This window comes from Musa acuminata, chromosome BXJ3-2 (genome assembly GCF_036884655.1).
Source record: "Musa acuminata AAA Group cultivar baxijiao chromosome BXJ3-2, Cavendish_Baxijiao_AAA, whole genome shotgun sequence".
NCBI lineage: Eukaryota > Viridiplantae > Streptophyta > Magnoliopsida > Zingiberales > Musaceae > Musa > Musa acuminata.
The window spans coordinates 24,496,374-24,511,736 of record NC_088350.1 but is presented as its reverse complement, the minus strand read 5'-3'; the positions used below and the strand labels follow the sequence as shown (position 1 = coordinate 24,511,736).

General features: G+C 49.3%; 1 protein-coding gene across 15 annotated transcripts; it reads right to left on the bottom strand.

Moving 5' to 3' along the window:
- Positions 1 to 6,388: 6,388 nt before the first annotated feature.
- Positions 6,389 to 12,263, bottom strand: LOC103974838 (uncharacterized). 15 transcript variants are annotated; one of them, XM_009389730.3, is made up of 8 exons: positions 12,204 to 12,263; positions 10,534 to 10,569; positions 10,349 to 10,440; positions 8,460 to 8,635; positions 7,715 to 8,308; positions 7,363 to 7,646; positions 7,054 to 7,281; positions 6,389 to 6,971 (listed from the first exon to the last, which is right to left on the bottom strand). In XM_009389730.3, exons 5-8 carry the CDS (start codon positions 8,148 to 8,150, stop codon positions 6,495 to 6,497), a joined length of 1,425 nt encoding a protein of 474 aa, XP_009388005.2. In that variant the 5' UTR covers positions 8,151 to 8,308; positions 8,460 to 8,635; positions 10,349 to 10,440; positions 10,534 to 10,569; positions 12,204 to 12,263; the 3' UTR covers positions 6,389 to 6,494. The 15 variants fall into 15 exon arrangements, with proteins under 15 accessions (XP_009388005.2, XP_064994263.1, XP_009388002.2 ...); XM_065138191.1 differs by lacking the exon at positions 12,204 to 12,263 and adding an exon at positions 12,004 to 12,190 and having other exon boundaries at positions 10,349 to 10,443; positions 10,534 to 10,638; XM_009389727.3 differs by lacking the exon at positions 12,204 to 12,263 and adding an exon at positions 12,004 to 12,190 and having other exon boundaries at positions 10,534 to 10,638.
- Between the last annotated feature and the right edge of the window lie 3,100 nt (positions 12,264 to 15,363).

Sequence of the window (15,363 nt, the reverse complement as noted above, 5' to 3'; positions counted from 1 at the left end):
CAGACTAAAGAATGCTGGGGCTACATATCAGAGAACCATAAACAAGATGTTCGCCCGGCAGATCGGGCAAAATATGGAGGTCTACGTCGATAACATGATCGTGAAAAGCCGTACGGCAGCGGCCCACCTGACCGACTTGGTCGAGACGTTTGCCACATTGCGAAGATACGATATGCGACTCAACCCGACAAAATATGCTTTCGGCGTCAGCTTGGGAAGATTCCTTGGATTCATCATACATGAAAGAGGAATTGACGCCAACCCGGAGAAGGTCAAGGTCATCATCGGTATGCAAGCCCCTCGGACAATCAAGGAGTTGCAACGGTTGAACGGGAGGCTCATCGCCTTATCTTGGTTTCTTTCCCGATCGGGTGATCGATGCCTCCCATTCTTCCGGGCCCTGAAAAACCCGAAAAACTTCTAATGGACGGCAGAATGCGAGGAAGCCCTCGTATGCGTAAAACAACACCTGGCCAGCCTCCCCCGCCTTGCCTCAGTCTCTTCCGGGGAGAAGCTCAGTATCACCTAGTTGCCTCCCGGCATGCGGTTAGCTCCGTCCTGACCAAAGAAGCCTCCAGGGAGCAGCTACCAGTCTACTACATCAGCCATGTCCTAAGCGGGCCCGAGGAGTGATACCAGCCGATTGAAAGACTGGCACTGGCGCTCGTGTTAACGACCCGAAAGTTGTGCCCCTACTTCCAAGCCCATCCAATTGAGGTAATTACCGACCAACCACTCCGGCAGGTTTTGTCTAAATTCGACGTTGTAGGTCGCCTCCTCAAATGGTCGGTGGAGCTCGACGAGTTTGACATACAATATGTATCAAGGACCGCCATCAAAGCCCAATCGATAGCTGACGTCATCTCAGAACCGACTCAACTCGAGGGCGAGGATTCAGAACAGCTAGAGAAGGATGGGTCCTACGCGTGGATAGATCGGCCAGCTCAAAGGGCGCGAGCGCGGGGCTAGTGTTGGAAGCCCCTAATGGATGTTCATTCGAACGCTCCCTCCGCTTCGGCTTTCAAGCCACGAACAACGAGGCAGAATATGAGGCGCTCCTAGTAGGACTCAGATTGGCCACTGAGATGCAGGTAAACGCCATACACGTCCTCACCGATTCCCAGCTAGTGGTCGAGCACCTCAGTGATGGATATGAGGCCTGGGACCCAACCATGTCAAAATACCTGGCAGAGGTAAAAAGCCTAACCGCCAACTTCTCTCACTTTACATTATTTAGGGTCCCAAGGAGTGAGAACAAGCGAGCGGATGCACTAGCTAAACTGGCATCAAAGTTGGATCCCGAAGCCCAACCCGAGGTCGAGGAGCTTCCTTTCCGCGCGATCACGATCGTGGCTGTGTCCTCGGCCGACATGCAAACTACACGAGTACAGGAGATGTTACGCTTCAAGCGGGACGGGATTCTTCCCGCCGACGAGGCTGCGGCTCGGCACCTGCGCCGTATGCAGGCGTGGTACTCCGAGATGAATGGACGGCTCTATAAGAGGTTTTTCTCGCATCCTCTCCTACGGTGCCTAGAACCCGAAGAAGCTCGGTCGGTTCTGTCCGAGGTCCACGAAAGAATTTGTGGAGAACACATCGGTGGGCGAACCTTAGCGTACAAGATCCTTCGCCAAGGGTACTATTGGCCCACCATGTTCCGAGACGCGAAAGCTTACGTACAACGATGTGGCTCGTGCCAGAGGCACGCCTGGATGCCCCGGCAGCCCACAGTTCCGCTTGCCCCCATCGACCGTGCATGGCCATTCATACAGTGGGGATTGGACCTCCTCGAACCTTTCCCGCCAGCCTCGGGGCAGCGGAGATACATCATCGTGAGAGTGGATTACTTCACCAAGTGGGTCGAAGTCGAGCCACTAGCAACAATCATAGAACGTCAGGTGGAGAAATTCGTATGGAAAAATATAGTGACTCGGTTCGGCTTGCCCAAGACCATCATCACGGATAATGGGGCCCAGTTCGCCAACGCGCGGTTCCAAGAATTTTGTGCGAACTATAGGATTCAGTTGAGGTTCAGCTCGGTAGCCCACCCCAGACGAACGATCTAGCAGAGGTAACCAACCAATCCATTCTGGACGGGCTCAGAAAAAGAGCGTCCGCGGCCTGATCGACTTAGGTGGACGAGCTCCCTAGCATCTTGTGGTCCTTGCGAACCACCCCCAAAACTGCAACTGGAGAATCCCCCTACAGCCTCGCATTCGGGACCGAGGTCGTCCTACTGCTTGAGGTGGTTATCCCCACCCCTCGGACGGAAAACTACAAGGAAAAGACATCAATCGAAGGACTCCGAGTCGGTCTTGACGCGCTCGAGGAGCAGCGTGCTGATGCACACTTGAAAGCCCTCTCCTACAAGAGAGTCGTCGCCATAATCTATAATCGGAAGGTGTGCCCTCGACCGATTAAGTTGGGCGATCTAGTCTTACGCAAAGCTGAAGTTAGCGACCCGACCCGAGCGTGCGGCAAGCTCGCCCCTAACTGGGAAGGATCTTATCGGGTGGTCGACGTCGTTGGAATCGGCACGTACCGGCTTGCAATGATGCAAGGCCACCCCCTGCCAAGGACGTGGAATGTGCAGAATCTTAAAAAGTTTTCCGTATAATGAAATCGAGTGAGACAATGAAGAAGTCTGAATGAAAAACCTTCATTTAAAACAAAAATTTAGTTACAGGACCGGACAACCATGTCTTGCAGCGCCTATCGACAAAATGTTACAATAGGTCTACCCTATTTCTGGGGGACTTCCACGTTGTCATCGAAGGGAACTTCTTCGGGCATGTCGACGCCCAAGTCCTTAGGAAAGGAAGAGAAGGGATCTTCCGCGACCTCGAGGTCGGGGTAGCGTGCTCTAAGGCGAGCCAGGGCGACCCGATACCCATACTTATAGATAACCTGCCCCATCCGAGTCAGCCCAAGCTCGAAGCCTGAGGATTTTTTGTAGGTCTCGATCAGCTTCTTGTCCTTCTCCGATCGTTGACAAATCTCGTCAGCCAGGGCCCCGGAAGCCGCACGTGCCTCATCCAGCTTCTGGTTGAGCGCAAGTGTCTCTCCCTTCGCCAGGAGGACCTCAGCCCGAGTCACCTTCAGATGCACATGGAGCTCTTTGTTCTACTCCACAGCCACCTTAAGCTCAGACTTGAGACGCGTCGCTTCCGCCTCTAGATCTAATGCGTGCTGCTCGGCCGCAGCCACCGCCTCAGGAGCTGCTCCCACGCGGATCTCCTCAATCTGCCTACTCAGCTCAGCGTTGCGATCGCTCAAGCTGCCGATGACTCGGCCAGTGTCGCGCACCGGTCCATCAACGCCATGGCATAGTGCTGGCCCTGTAAGAGGAGTCAGAACAATACCACCCAAGTACAGACGGGAAGCCGATGGCGAGATGCTTACCCACAGCAGCGACTTGGCAGATTTACCGAGTAGGACTTCGGATGACAAGGTGTACAACTCCCGAGCCATGTCAGGATGAAGCCCTCCGCGGACGAACAAGGTCGCGGAATCCCCGTCGGCCCATTGCTCGAACCTGGTAAGGCTCGTCCTTCGTACCCGCGGGAAGGCGGTAGAGTTCACGAACGGAAGGCTCTTGAGGCGCCTTCCCCGCCCCCTCCCTACTGGGGCCGGCCTCACCCCACCCGAGGCTCCTCCCCGCACGATCGGCCGGTTTAGTAGCGGCTCCTCCCGACTGGGCCACTGTCGCGTCGGATCCCTTCGTGACATAGATCTTCGCTTTCTTTCGAGGCCGACCGGCCTCGACCACCACCAACGCATCTTTCAAGCTGATTCTTGGCTCGGTCGGTGGGCGCAAGGATGAAACCGACGAAGCCCGCCCCCCACACACGGATCTAAGATTCATCATCTCTGCGCGAAAACACGGACATTGGTCAGTATTCTGAATGATCCGTAAAGACCCTAAACCACCCACTACGGGCATACCTCGAGGCGTTGTGCTAAGATCCGCTTCGATCAACCACTACTCAGTCATGTTCCGGATGGCTCGGGAGGCGGGAAGAATCTCCTTGAGCCTCTGGAGGTCCCTGCGCTCGTCGTCGTTCAAAACCGGGGCAGTATTATCGATCATGTGTGTCGACCATCGGAGCCCAAAATTCCAGCCCCTTGCGTAGCAAATGTAAAAGAAACGCCCCTTCCATCCTTTGTTGCTGGAAGGGGCCCCGCTAACCTGGAAGCCCGACCGCGCTGACAGATAATAACCCTCAGACCCCTTGGAAAGCCAGAAATAAGACAAGAAAAGGGACCGAGTCGGGGTAACATTGGCATAATGACACTCCTCCAAGAATGCCACCAGATAGCGCCAGGAGTTCGGCGCCATCTGTGATGGGGAAATGCGCCACCAAGAAATGCAGGAACTAATGATGGGGTGCAAAGGGAAACGTAACCCCGCCTCGAGGGCATCCGGGGTTAAGGTGGAACCCTTGGGATCGGGTAGTACGCCCGTTGCCCTGGCTCGGGGGCAAGAAGAACATAGCCCTCCGGGATGCTGCAGCGCTCCTGGAGGTTGCTAAGCAACAACTCACTCACTGTGGAGTCAAGGTCATGTGGCCACATCAGGGCTTCAAGGGCCTGAGCCGCCTTCTCGTCGGATGACAAGTTGGGGCTCAACAGCGACGTTTTTTCCCCGACGTTACTAGAGGAGGAAGGAGAAGAGAGTAAAGTCGAGGAGGAAAGGGAGGCCATCCTTACTGACCTTTGGAAGGTAAGGTAGGAGGGCTAACTCGAACGGAAGCGATGAGGTCCGAAAGGAGCGACTGAACAGATGCCCAGTAGGAGGCATGCAGGAAACCAACTGCGCGCTATTTATAGGGAGGATCCCGCTAGTAGCGACCCTTCGTGTCATGGGGAGTGGGCGACAACCCATCGGTGCCTTTCCCGCAAAGCACGTCGCATTAGGTAGGCCAAACGTCACCTCGCCATAAATGAAGCCTGACATGGCAGCCAAAGGGCGCGCGGAGTGAATGTCAAGGCACGATCTTCTCGATTTTGACTCCCGAGAGCCGACGACTCCACACGAGGAATCGTCCCCTGGGATCCCGCGCAGACGAAGATGTACTTGGCCACCCGCATTCATAGATTGCCGCATAACAGACTACTGCTCCAAGTAGCTGCTCGGTCGTATTCTGCCCGAGTCCACCTCTGCGCGGCCTGCCCACCTGAGCCGTGTCCCTCGGCCGTAGTCTGCCCGAGTCCACCTCTGCGCGGCCTACCGCCTGAGCCGTGCCCCTCGGTCGCAGTCTGCCCACGGCCTGCCCGCTTGAGCCGTGTCCCTCGGCCGCAATATGCCCGAGTCCACCTCTACGCGACCTGCCTGCCTGAGCCGTGCCCCTCGATCGCAGTCTGCCCGAGTCCACCTCTGTGCGGCCTGCCCGCCTAAGCCGTGCCCCTCGGTCGCAGTCTGCCTGATCCCACCTCTGCGCGGTCTGCCACCTGAGCCGTGCCCCTCAGCCACAGACTGCCTGAGTCCACCTCTGCGCGGCCTGGCCGTCTGAGCCGCATACCTCGGTCGCAAACTGCATGATTCCTACACCTCGGCGGCACCTGCTTGCCCGAGTCTTCTGCCTTGCTCAAGTCATACCCCACAGTCACACGTCGCATAGGACGACGAGCCAGTAACCGACCATCACGACCCTTTGGGAAACCTCCTCAGCACTAACCAGAGGGCAAACAGGTAGGAACAACCACTTAAAGCAGAAGCCACGCCTCGGACCCCCCTAGCAACAGTCGATGCATGGCTCCCTCCGGGGGGGGGGGGGAATGATGAGGGTAATAATAATGATGGGACACGAACTAACGTCATTTGCTCCCGGGTGACGTCTCCTAGGTCACGCAGACCGAGGAGTTGCGAGGGTCGCCTGCATCGGTCTGACTTGACAGGGCTTGGCCGAAGTAGACCAAAATGTCGACCGAGGCACGTCACCATCCTGCAGAAGCCCGGTCCTTCACGCAACGCCAATGCCGGTGTCAGACGTTATCCTAGGTACGACCATACTCCCTGCAAGCGGGCACTTCAGGAAACGATGACCTTCCCTATAAAAACCCTCACGTTTGGAACGAAGAGACAGGGAAGAAAATAAGAAAAACCCCCTAAGACTATCGACTAACTTGATCGTCGGAGGGGTCGGGCCGAGCTGTCCCGACCCGACTTGTGTGTAGGGACGAAGACAGAGTGCCTCCCACCGAAGGCCCAGGCGAGGGGTCCCCTTCCGGAGAAAACAGTGACCCCGTCGCGATCGGACCACCGCGGTCGACTATCTCAGCAGTCTCAAGGGTCGTTCAGGATGATTTCTAATCATTCGGATTCGAACCCAATCGAATTGGCCCCGAGGCGACGGTGTAAAGACGTCGACACTAACACATGTAATACTTGTACCTGAACTCCTCTTCCATGCCAGAAGCACAAGATAGAGTAGCAACAGCTGAGCTTACTGCTTTGTTATGTACAGGACGACAGGATGACATAGCAGTAGGAATTAGATCGACGTGTTCCATATCGAGAGGTCGCAGAATCTGAAGGACAGGTCCCCAGCCGCGTCTTGGAGCTCGTCGCGCCCGGGAGATGCTGAGAGCGACGACGCGGCAGCAGAAGCTCCATCTGAAGCTCGGGGCACGATATATGGCGGCGACATTGGCGTCGGATGCTCGTCACTTTCGGCCTTGGTGGTAGTGACGTTGGTTTCCGACGTCTCCCACATAAGCAGGTGGAGTAGGATGGGCTTCAGAGCGTGGCGGTGCAGCGAGAGCTTCTGGCTGAGAGAGACGGTGTCGAAGCACCGAATGGCGCCCGACGTGGAGACTATCCATGGCAGAACCTTCTCGGTTCCCACCCTCGAGACCACTAACAGCTTCGATGCTGCCGCTGCTGCTTTGTAGAGCTTCTTGAGTCCTGATCGACCTGCAGCAACTCCGGTACCGTCGTCGTCTTCGACGGATGAGATGTGTATAAAGCCCTGTACCATGGAGAAGACACAGCGTGTGCTTTGGATCAAGTAGAACAATGGACAGAGCAAAAGCAGAAAGATGAAGACCGACCTCCTCGGTGCGGCTAATTGAGAAGCCCAGCTTGGTGTCGCCTTCCCGTGGCTCAATCTCGAACGCCATCTCACCCTCTGCGGGGGCGTACCAAAGCCTGACAGCCCTCACGACCCCGATGTCCACCCCGTGGTAGTCCTCGAATCCGTAGAGGCTGGCGTTTGCTACGTTGGAGAGGTCGGCCAATGATCCCATATTGACGGTGTTGGATGCTGTCTCTCCCGATATCTGAGACACGATGAAGAGGGGCTGAATGGCGTCGTTCGAGGCGATCACTGCGAAGCTGATGATGTTGGATTCGTTACGTACCTTTGTGAGGAGCGACTCGGTCTGGATGTGCATGAAGACGATGGGGACACCAGAGGCCTGAGAGGAGCCGAACCATGCCTCGGCCCGAGCCAAGGTGTCCTCCACGGGGTCGTAGCTTGTGCTCGAGGGGTCGGACGCCTTGGGGAGGACGAGCAGGGATAGGAAGCAGCTGGAGCTGGGCGACGGCAGCGTCTCCTTTATCTTCTTCTCCCACGGGTACGACACGAACCCGTCATGGAGTTGCGCGTTGTTGAGCGCCCAGACCACCCTCGAGCTCCTTGAACCTTCGCACAGAAATGTCATTTCATTGGCTTTGTGAAGGAGAGGAGGAGAGGAGGCGTATGAGTAGTACCCTGGAAGGTGATGCAGTCGGACTCAGAACGGTCGACGAGTCGGACAGCGTGGCGGGGATCGCGGACGGAGCGGAGGACGTACTGTCGCCGGCCGGCCGCCGGGTGGGGCACCACGCGCGCGTGGAAGTCGAGGTAGGTGGCTTGCGGACCGCGGCGGGCGCGCACGACGACGGAGGTGTCGCCGCGCTTATACGCCGCGTGGAGCAGCTTCATGACCCAAGACCGCCCGCCCCGGAAGGGCGACCGAGCCGGCGGCTCAGCCCCGAAGGTGACCTCCTCCACGATGTCGCCCGTCTGCAGCGCCACGGCCTCCCCTCCTTCGTCCCCATCCCCGGCGCCGCCGCTCCACTCCTCCGCCTTGCTGCTCCCCTCCATCACCTCGACGGCCACCACCGCCGTGCCCGTGCTCCTCCTCCTGCTACCCGACCGATCCATCTACATCAGCTTCTGCCCCTCCCCCGTGTAATATACGTCCGATGGAACAGTGGAAGCATGGAGTACCCAAGGGCAGTTTTCGGCCTTGGGGTACGATCCTGCCTGGAAATCCTCGACCTCTTCTCTTAATTCTCCATCCCCCCTACTCGAGATCGGTGCTGAATAGAAAAGGCAATCTAGGAGAGGTAAGAAGGTATTTTTTATGTGGTTTTCCGGGGAATTCTTCTCGGAGATCGAGAGGGAAGAAGGAGAATGAACTGGGAAACGAGGAAAAGGAATAGGAAGGAAAAAAGCAGCCAAAGATGTTACCTTTTTCCTGTAGAAACGATGGATGGACGGGATCCAATACTGCCAGGAATTACTGTACAAGAGGGAGAGACCATGGAAGAGGATGGAGGAGCAGCTGACTTCCTCTTGCCTTTGGTGTTGTATTGCGGACAAACTACGCTCTCCAGGACATGGTGACACAGTCAACACCCGTGGATCTGCAACACCAAAAGGTTTCAAGGAGAAGACAGTATTAGCAGGGGAGCCATCACCGGGGTCCTCGTCGTGTGCCGTGTTGTGCGTGACTGGAACACCAGAGCCCGCCCGCTTCACACAAAGCAGCAGGTAGACGTGGAGAGCGTGGAAAAAGACCAATATCTACTGGGCCAGTTACGTATGCACGGGGAATTCTTTAGTCTCCAGACTGCTATTGTTCCTCTGCACGTCGGTGTCTCGGACGACAGCGAGGAACAGTAAGAGGAAACGACGAAATATGTTCACTTTGGATATTTATTTCTTGCAACAACATGAAATCCAACCGTTTCATACTTGCTATCACCTACCATACGTTACATCATGCCAGAATACACTAAGGGTTGATGCCGGACTCACAACACCATCCTTTTAGTTAGCCATACATACTATTGATAATAATATCCTATGATCTAAATTAGTCTTTGCTATTTATCTGTACAAAATTAAATTAAAAAAGATATTGTTGGCTGAAGAAAACATGGCAAAAGTAATTGGGAAGAAGGATGTGAGTAAATCCTTGAGTTCTGCAAATGTATGGCATCATCACATCCTATCAAAACTTGATATGATATTATATTTTATGCATGTGTATAGAAGAAAAGGTTACAATATGAAGACAAGGTTTTACAATCGAAGTCAAGACGGGCTTCACAGAGGTCAAACAAAGAGCCACTAACCCATCCATCTTGAGAGAAGGCAGTCATCTAGAACAAAAGTCACTGTTTCCAATGGTAGCCGAAAACTGTCACGATATTATGGCTTCCTCATCTTGCTCTACCTTCAAAGATATCTACCAATCACTCCAAATCTCCAGCAACAACTATTGCAATCTTAGCAAAACATTGTAAATTAAAGTGCAAAGCATTATGCCAGTATTAGTAAAACCCTGAATGAAATAGAAAGCAATACATGCAAGATCAGAACTCAGAACTTACTCTGGAAAACTGATATCGTGATAAAAATTTTGGTAGGAATATCCCTAATCCCAAAAGTTCTAAGACATTATAGACAAGCCCGATCTACATTAGAACTCTTAACAATTACCAATATAAATCTTTGAGGTCATATCTCTGGACACTTGAATCATGTCAACAATCATTCACAAGACCATCCGAAAACCCAGATTAGATAGCTTCATGTGATTGCTGCTCTCGCAATATAAGCAGAGTGTAGACACTTTGGAGGGTCGATCATCCACCATACGAATGATGGTCTGAGCCAAGCAGAGCAGACATGGTGCAAAAGATCATAAAGATGGACAAGAGTTCATAATCTGGTAGGTCATAAACCAAATAATTACAGTATCTGCTAACTACATGCTCATGGATCATGTTTGTATCTCCTATTGATATGAAGATTCCTGCAGCGGAATACAAACAATAACAGCCAACAAATAGTTGAAAATATAAAACTAAAATAATAGATATGACAATCTAAAAGAACATGGTGGTGATAACACAAAAAGGCATTGTTCCTTCTTCCTATATCTATAGCTTAAAAAGAATGTAAACCATGCAGACCTCTCTACAGGTCCATGGCCCAACCCCCTCAAGTTTCCTTCACTAACCAGTTGCATTGTTGCACTTGTATTGTGCCATAATACTTCTAATTTGAAAACATGGATATCATGCAAAATATCAGAGATCAAGAATGATTCACCATAAGCATGTACATACCTGTGCTTGTGCGTCCATGATCATGCCACATAGGTTGAATTTACTTAAAGGTCACTCAAATTGTTCATCATACTTGGTACCAGCATAAAACACTGCTATGGCAGAAAAAAAGCACAGTAGATATATACAGCAAAGGGTATGTAAACGCAAATCTCTAACACTTGAGCAATGCATCGTCAACTTACCAGCTCACCGACCTTCCCAATATCATTCCTCAATAGCTGCATTTTGAATCACAGAGACCAGATATAACTCTACGGACCATTCATATATCCTTGAGCATTATGCTACTGTGGAAGTGCAGAAAATTCTAAGGAAAAGATACATACAATCAAGAACCTATCATGCAGTGTCAAGAATGTCCACCACTAAAGAAATGTAACATGAAAGTCATGATATTATTCATGCACCACTATGGATTATATTACTGAGGGAATACGATATAAATCATCAAGTAATTGCAGAGACAATTATTCATGCACCATTAGTAATTCCTACAAGTTGAGGAATCTACTGTGAAGGTCAAATAGTAAAACAAGAAAAATAGCCACATCACAAGTCCAGAAATAATTTACCAAATCAGCACAAATAAAAGGTCACACTTATATGCAAACCTTTTCTAATCCATGAACTAGGGGCTGCAATTGTAACACCCCGGTTTAGTCTCACATCAAAAGTAGGCTAAAACTAATATTGACTTATAAGAACATAATACGTAAACTATTGTTAACTTTATCTTAAGCATTTTAAGTTAGTGGTTTGGGCTCAATGAAGTTAACAGATCAATCATCCCATCAAGTTGGGTTGTGACAATTTATTGACATAAGAGCCAACTTAATATCAGGGCATAGTGAGGGGCTCGACATTGACATCAACCTTAACCACAGGGTTCGCTTTGGTGATGACATTCCTAGTTGTTTACGATAATCAAATGGGCAATCATCATGCTCATCAAAGCAGCAATCTGTACCCCAGAAAAGGTTCCCACGTCGACGGTCGGTCTAACGTTTCCCGCATGTTCTGCATCTATTTCCACCATATTTTGTGTTTGCTCCTTCAGGCCCATTCGATCTGGAGCATTTGGTGATTGTGAAGAAACAATTTTTAGCTTCAAAAGGTCACAACACCACGTATGCGTTACCAAACATCATTAGCTCTTTGCCACTGCCATTCACAAGATTGTTAATGTTGCAAGCTTGGACTGATTCTGTTTCAGAATCATTCCCATGTGGCACTTGAAACATGTATTCATGGTTGCCTTGGTTCCAAAGAAGCCACAGTTATTGTAGCAGAGGATTATGCCCTCCGTGGCTGGGCACCCAGCCTCATGTTGCTGCATTTTCAATTTATCTGCACCTCAATGTCCTCGAATCAAAACAAATCATAAGATCATTCGAGAACACCACCCCACAATCCAATTCTAAGCCTAAAACAGCTGTTCCAACCTCCGACACACATGATTCAGAGAATCGTAAACCAAAGTCACTATAACATAGATAAAGGATGGCACAGAAAGTACATCTCATGTCGGGTCCCTAATCTGAACCCTCAAAACGTTTACTCTTTAACTAAGACACCAGATCTAAAATGCCAGAATTACCAGAAAAGAATCGAGATGAAGTAAACGAATACCCGGATCAAGAACAAACACCAACCTGCTCGAGTCGGATCTCAGCGGTGATCCCTCCCTCCCTCCCTCAACTTAATAAGCTCGGACGATGACAAACAATAAGAAAATAAAGGAGAAGATTAAAGAGGAAAGCTAAAGGATCAAATTGACGCCTTGTGGGAATCATTACCCAAACAAAATAGGAATTCAACGAATTCCACATACAACCAGTAAAAAAACCCTAACCTCGGCGCGGGCAGAAATCTCCTCCCAATCGCGAAATCGAATGAGACGATTTCTCGCAACGATCACACGGGGAAATGAACGGTGATCTAAGGTTGTCGCATATAACATGATATGAGCACACCTTGCAGTACGGATAAAGTCGCAGAGAGACATCGGCTGAGCGAGGCGCATAATTAAACGTGGATTGGGCCCCGCAGTTCGTTGACATTCGTGATGGGCCAACTCAGGCCATCAAATTGGATTTTGGGCTCCCATCTTTCTTCGTTGTTTCTTGGAGGAATGGATTGGCCTTCTATCTAATGCATTGTCGTCCTCCAGCCTCATTCCTCTCAAGAGGACAGTTGGTGAATGACCTCTTCACCCACACCCTCCTATTCATGGGGAACGTAGCTACATATAGAGCATGCATGCATGTCATGGGTGAGAAAGATCGGGGTTTCACCAAAACGCCAATCATCCCAAAAGCATTCACCGTCCTCTCGGGATCACATTCGGGGAAAAGAACCATCAATCGACATGTTCTTTAGTCCCCAGTGGTATGGGAGGTCAGTGAATACTCGGCATGGGGGTTTCCTTTCGCTCTTTCAGCAAAGAAGTGAATGATACCTACCACCATGCCTTCCATTCCTCCTCGGCACCGGATCCTTCTCCATGGCAGGAAACTGATCCCGACGTGAAGGAGGCAGACCATGATTGAAGGCCAAGGCCTTTCATCAGCTGAAACCAGAAACCAACCCCAACTCCGTCAAGCTTTCTTGGGAAGGGGAGACTGACTCTCCTCTTCACCGCGTTCAAGCTGGATCGCGTGCACGCCATGTGCGCCGGCTCTCTTAGCTAGGGTTGCTGCATTCAGTCATGGGCACCGAGAAGAAGTAGATGCACCGGCGTTGGCATTGAAGGACCTACATATGTCTCTCTCAACGCGATGTGCTTCTGATCTCTGCTTGCTTGTTTATACCAAGAAGGCCACATGCCTTTCCTGCGTTGTGTTGCTGTAAGGATTTATTGCCCCCCAACTTGGGATCTTGAGCTGCTGCACTCCATTTTCTTGTCAATGCATCAAATGGAATCGAAGACATCATGGAATCATTATCTCAAGATCAGCTTTGACAAGTGGATATATATATATATATGTTTGAATTGTGCTTCAAGATCTTGTTTTGATGCTTGTATATGGTCTGTGAGAAAAGTAAACAATCATCAACAGATACAGATGGTTCAAATCAGAAGTCAAGCAAGTTGAAAGCCAACTGATGCATGAATACTAGTAGGCAAACGAAATATTTGGAAGGTTCTGTCAGCATTCTGTGTATCTTTTGTCCTTTGCATGGATAGGGAAAATCTTATAAATTGATATCTACATATCAAGGGAAAAAAGAGATTGTTGATATGCGTCAAAATTGTTTGTGTCATAGTACAGAATATTCGTTGTATTTTAGATCTGCATTCCTTATTATGGTGATTGGTTTTCCTTTTGTTCTCTAGTGATATTAGTCTATAATCTATATCTTCAGAATCTGAATTCATTTTCAATGGAAAAAGTAAGACTCAGACCACTTTACTGCGACTATATAAATCCAATTAATATCCTTTTATGATTTAATTCAATCGAGTTATTGGCTGTGATCCTGGAAAAGTTCCCTGGAATGTGTTTTCAGCTGACTGTATGATCACTGCAAGATACATTTCAATCATTATAATGAAAAAGAACAAAGGAATGGTCTCATATTGCTAAGAATTGGAAGTGTGGATAATATATATTTTGTTTTGTCTAATTTTTAGCTGCTCAATTTAAATGGTTTAAGTTGATGTTTAATCTCATCGGTTTGAGTATGACTCATGTGATCAAAAAGTTTAAGATGCCATCATAACCTTCCAAATCTATATCTATCTTGCTGATTGTTCTATCTGATCAAAACAATTTATTCTCTTCTGAACTATTGGTGAAAGTGGATCCAAACTGCACATAGTTTTAGCTGTCCAAAGCGCATGTAATGTCATATTCACCGGTGATGGTGCTGTACAATCAGCTACCATGTTGTTCCAATAATTGCAGCTAAAAGTTCTTGCCATTCCCAGTCTGATAAGAAAAGAAGAATGAGAAAAAGCAGGAGAAGAAAGAGTTCTAAAGGTAATTTAGCAAAGGAAGACAAGTCCATCAATTGAAAACATAAAGATCAAACTACCATGTCAGTGAGTATTCTAAGAATCCAAAGAATGAACCATAAGACTAGTGTGGGAAAAGGAAAACTGGTGCAAGTGCCAAGAACACTAGGAATTTTTTGTTTGGACATCTGAAAGAACTGTAACACCTTCTTCTTTAAGGAGACAGTGCTGTCCCCATATGGTGGAATGTGCAGAGATGGGGAAGAATCACAAATGCATATAAGTGTGTGTATATATATATATACACGCGAAGGATTCATGAGTGATGTACTGGACAAAGTTACACCAACACTCATCCTCCCTTGCAAGGTCCTGAAAATGACACAAAGATATGAAGAGTGTGGGGTTTGGAGGGGCCTTGGGGTGTCAAGAAGACAAGGGAAGGAGACAGTGAGATGAGGCGTCCCAACGCAGGCAATCATCTTGCATTTCTTCCCTTCCTCCTCTCTGTTCCATCTTGTCAACAGTTCTTGTGCCTGTCTCGCTTCATCATTTGGCTGGCTGCATGTGCTTGAAGAACAATGGGTCATCCACAGGGCAAGCATATGGTCAGATCCTTTGAGAGGTGTCAATTCTTGTCCACTTTCTTCATGTATGATAAAGGAGGAATCTCTTGTAATATTTCATGACATAAGAAAAAGAAAACTTCATAAACTAATGTGATTTATATAATTCTCAATCTCTTAGCAATGTATGCATAGTACTAATCCATAGTTCATGTTACACATGAATATTCTTAAACAAAATTGTATTTTCTTTTCTTCTTGTTACACAATCCAACAACAAAATACCAAAGTACTAAACATGGTTTCTAATTGGAAAAGGCCTTGTTCTTGTTTTAATGAATCCTAAACTCAGATCAAGAGTTTTTAGCTTTCATTCTTGTAAACCTTTTTGAGCATTCCAATCTGATTTGATAAACTTCAAATGCCAGAAGGAAGAGAGAGAACATTTTCTCCATCAACTGACTTGCCCAAATATTGTTGTGAGTTGT

Coding starts and splice junctions, on each gene's coding strand:
- LOC103974838 (XM_009389730.3), bottom strand. CDS start 8,150: ATGGATCGGTCGGGTAGCAGGAGGAGGAGCACGGGCACGGCGGTGGTG. Junction 7,647..7,714: donor CGACTGCATCACCTTCCAGG/GTACTACTCATA, acceptor TTCTGTGCGAAG/GTTCAAGGAGCTCGAGGGTG. Junction 7,282..7,362: donor CCGAGTCGCTCCTCACAAAG/GTACGTAACGAA, acceptor ATCGTGTCTCAG/ATATCGGGAGAGACAGCATC.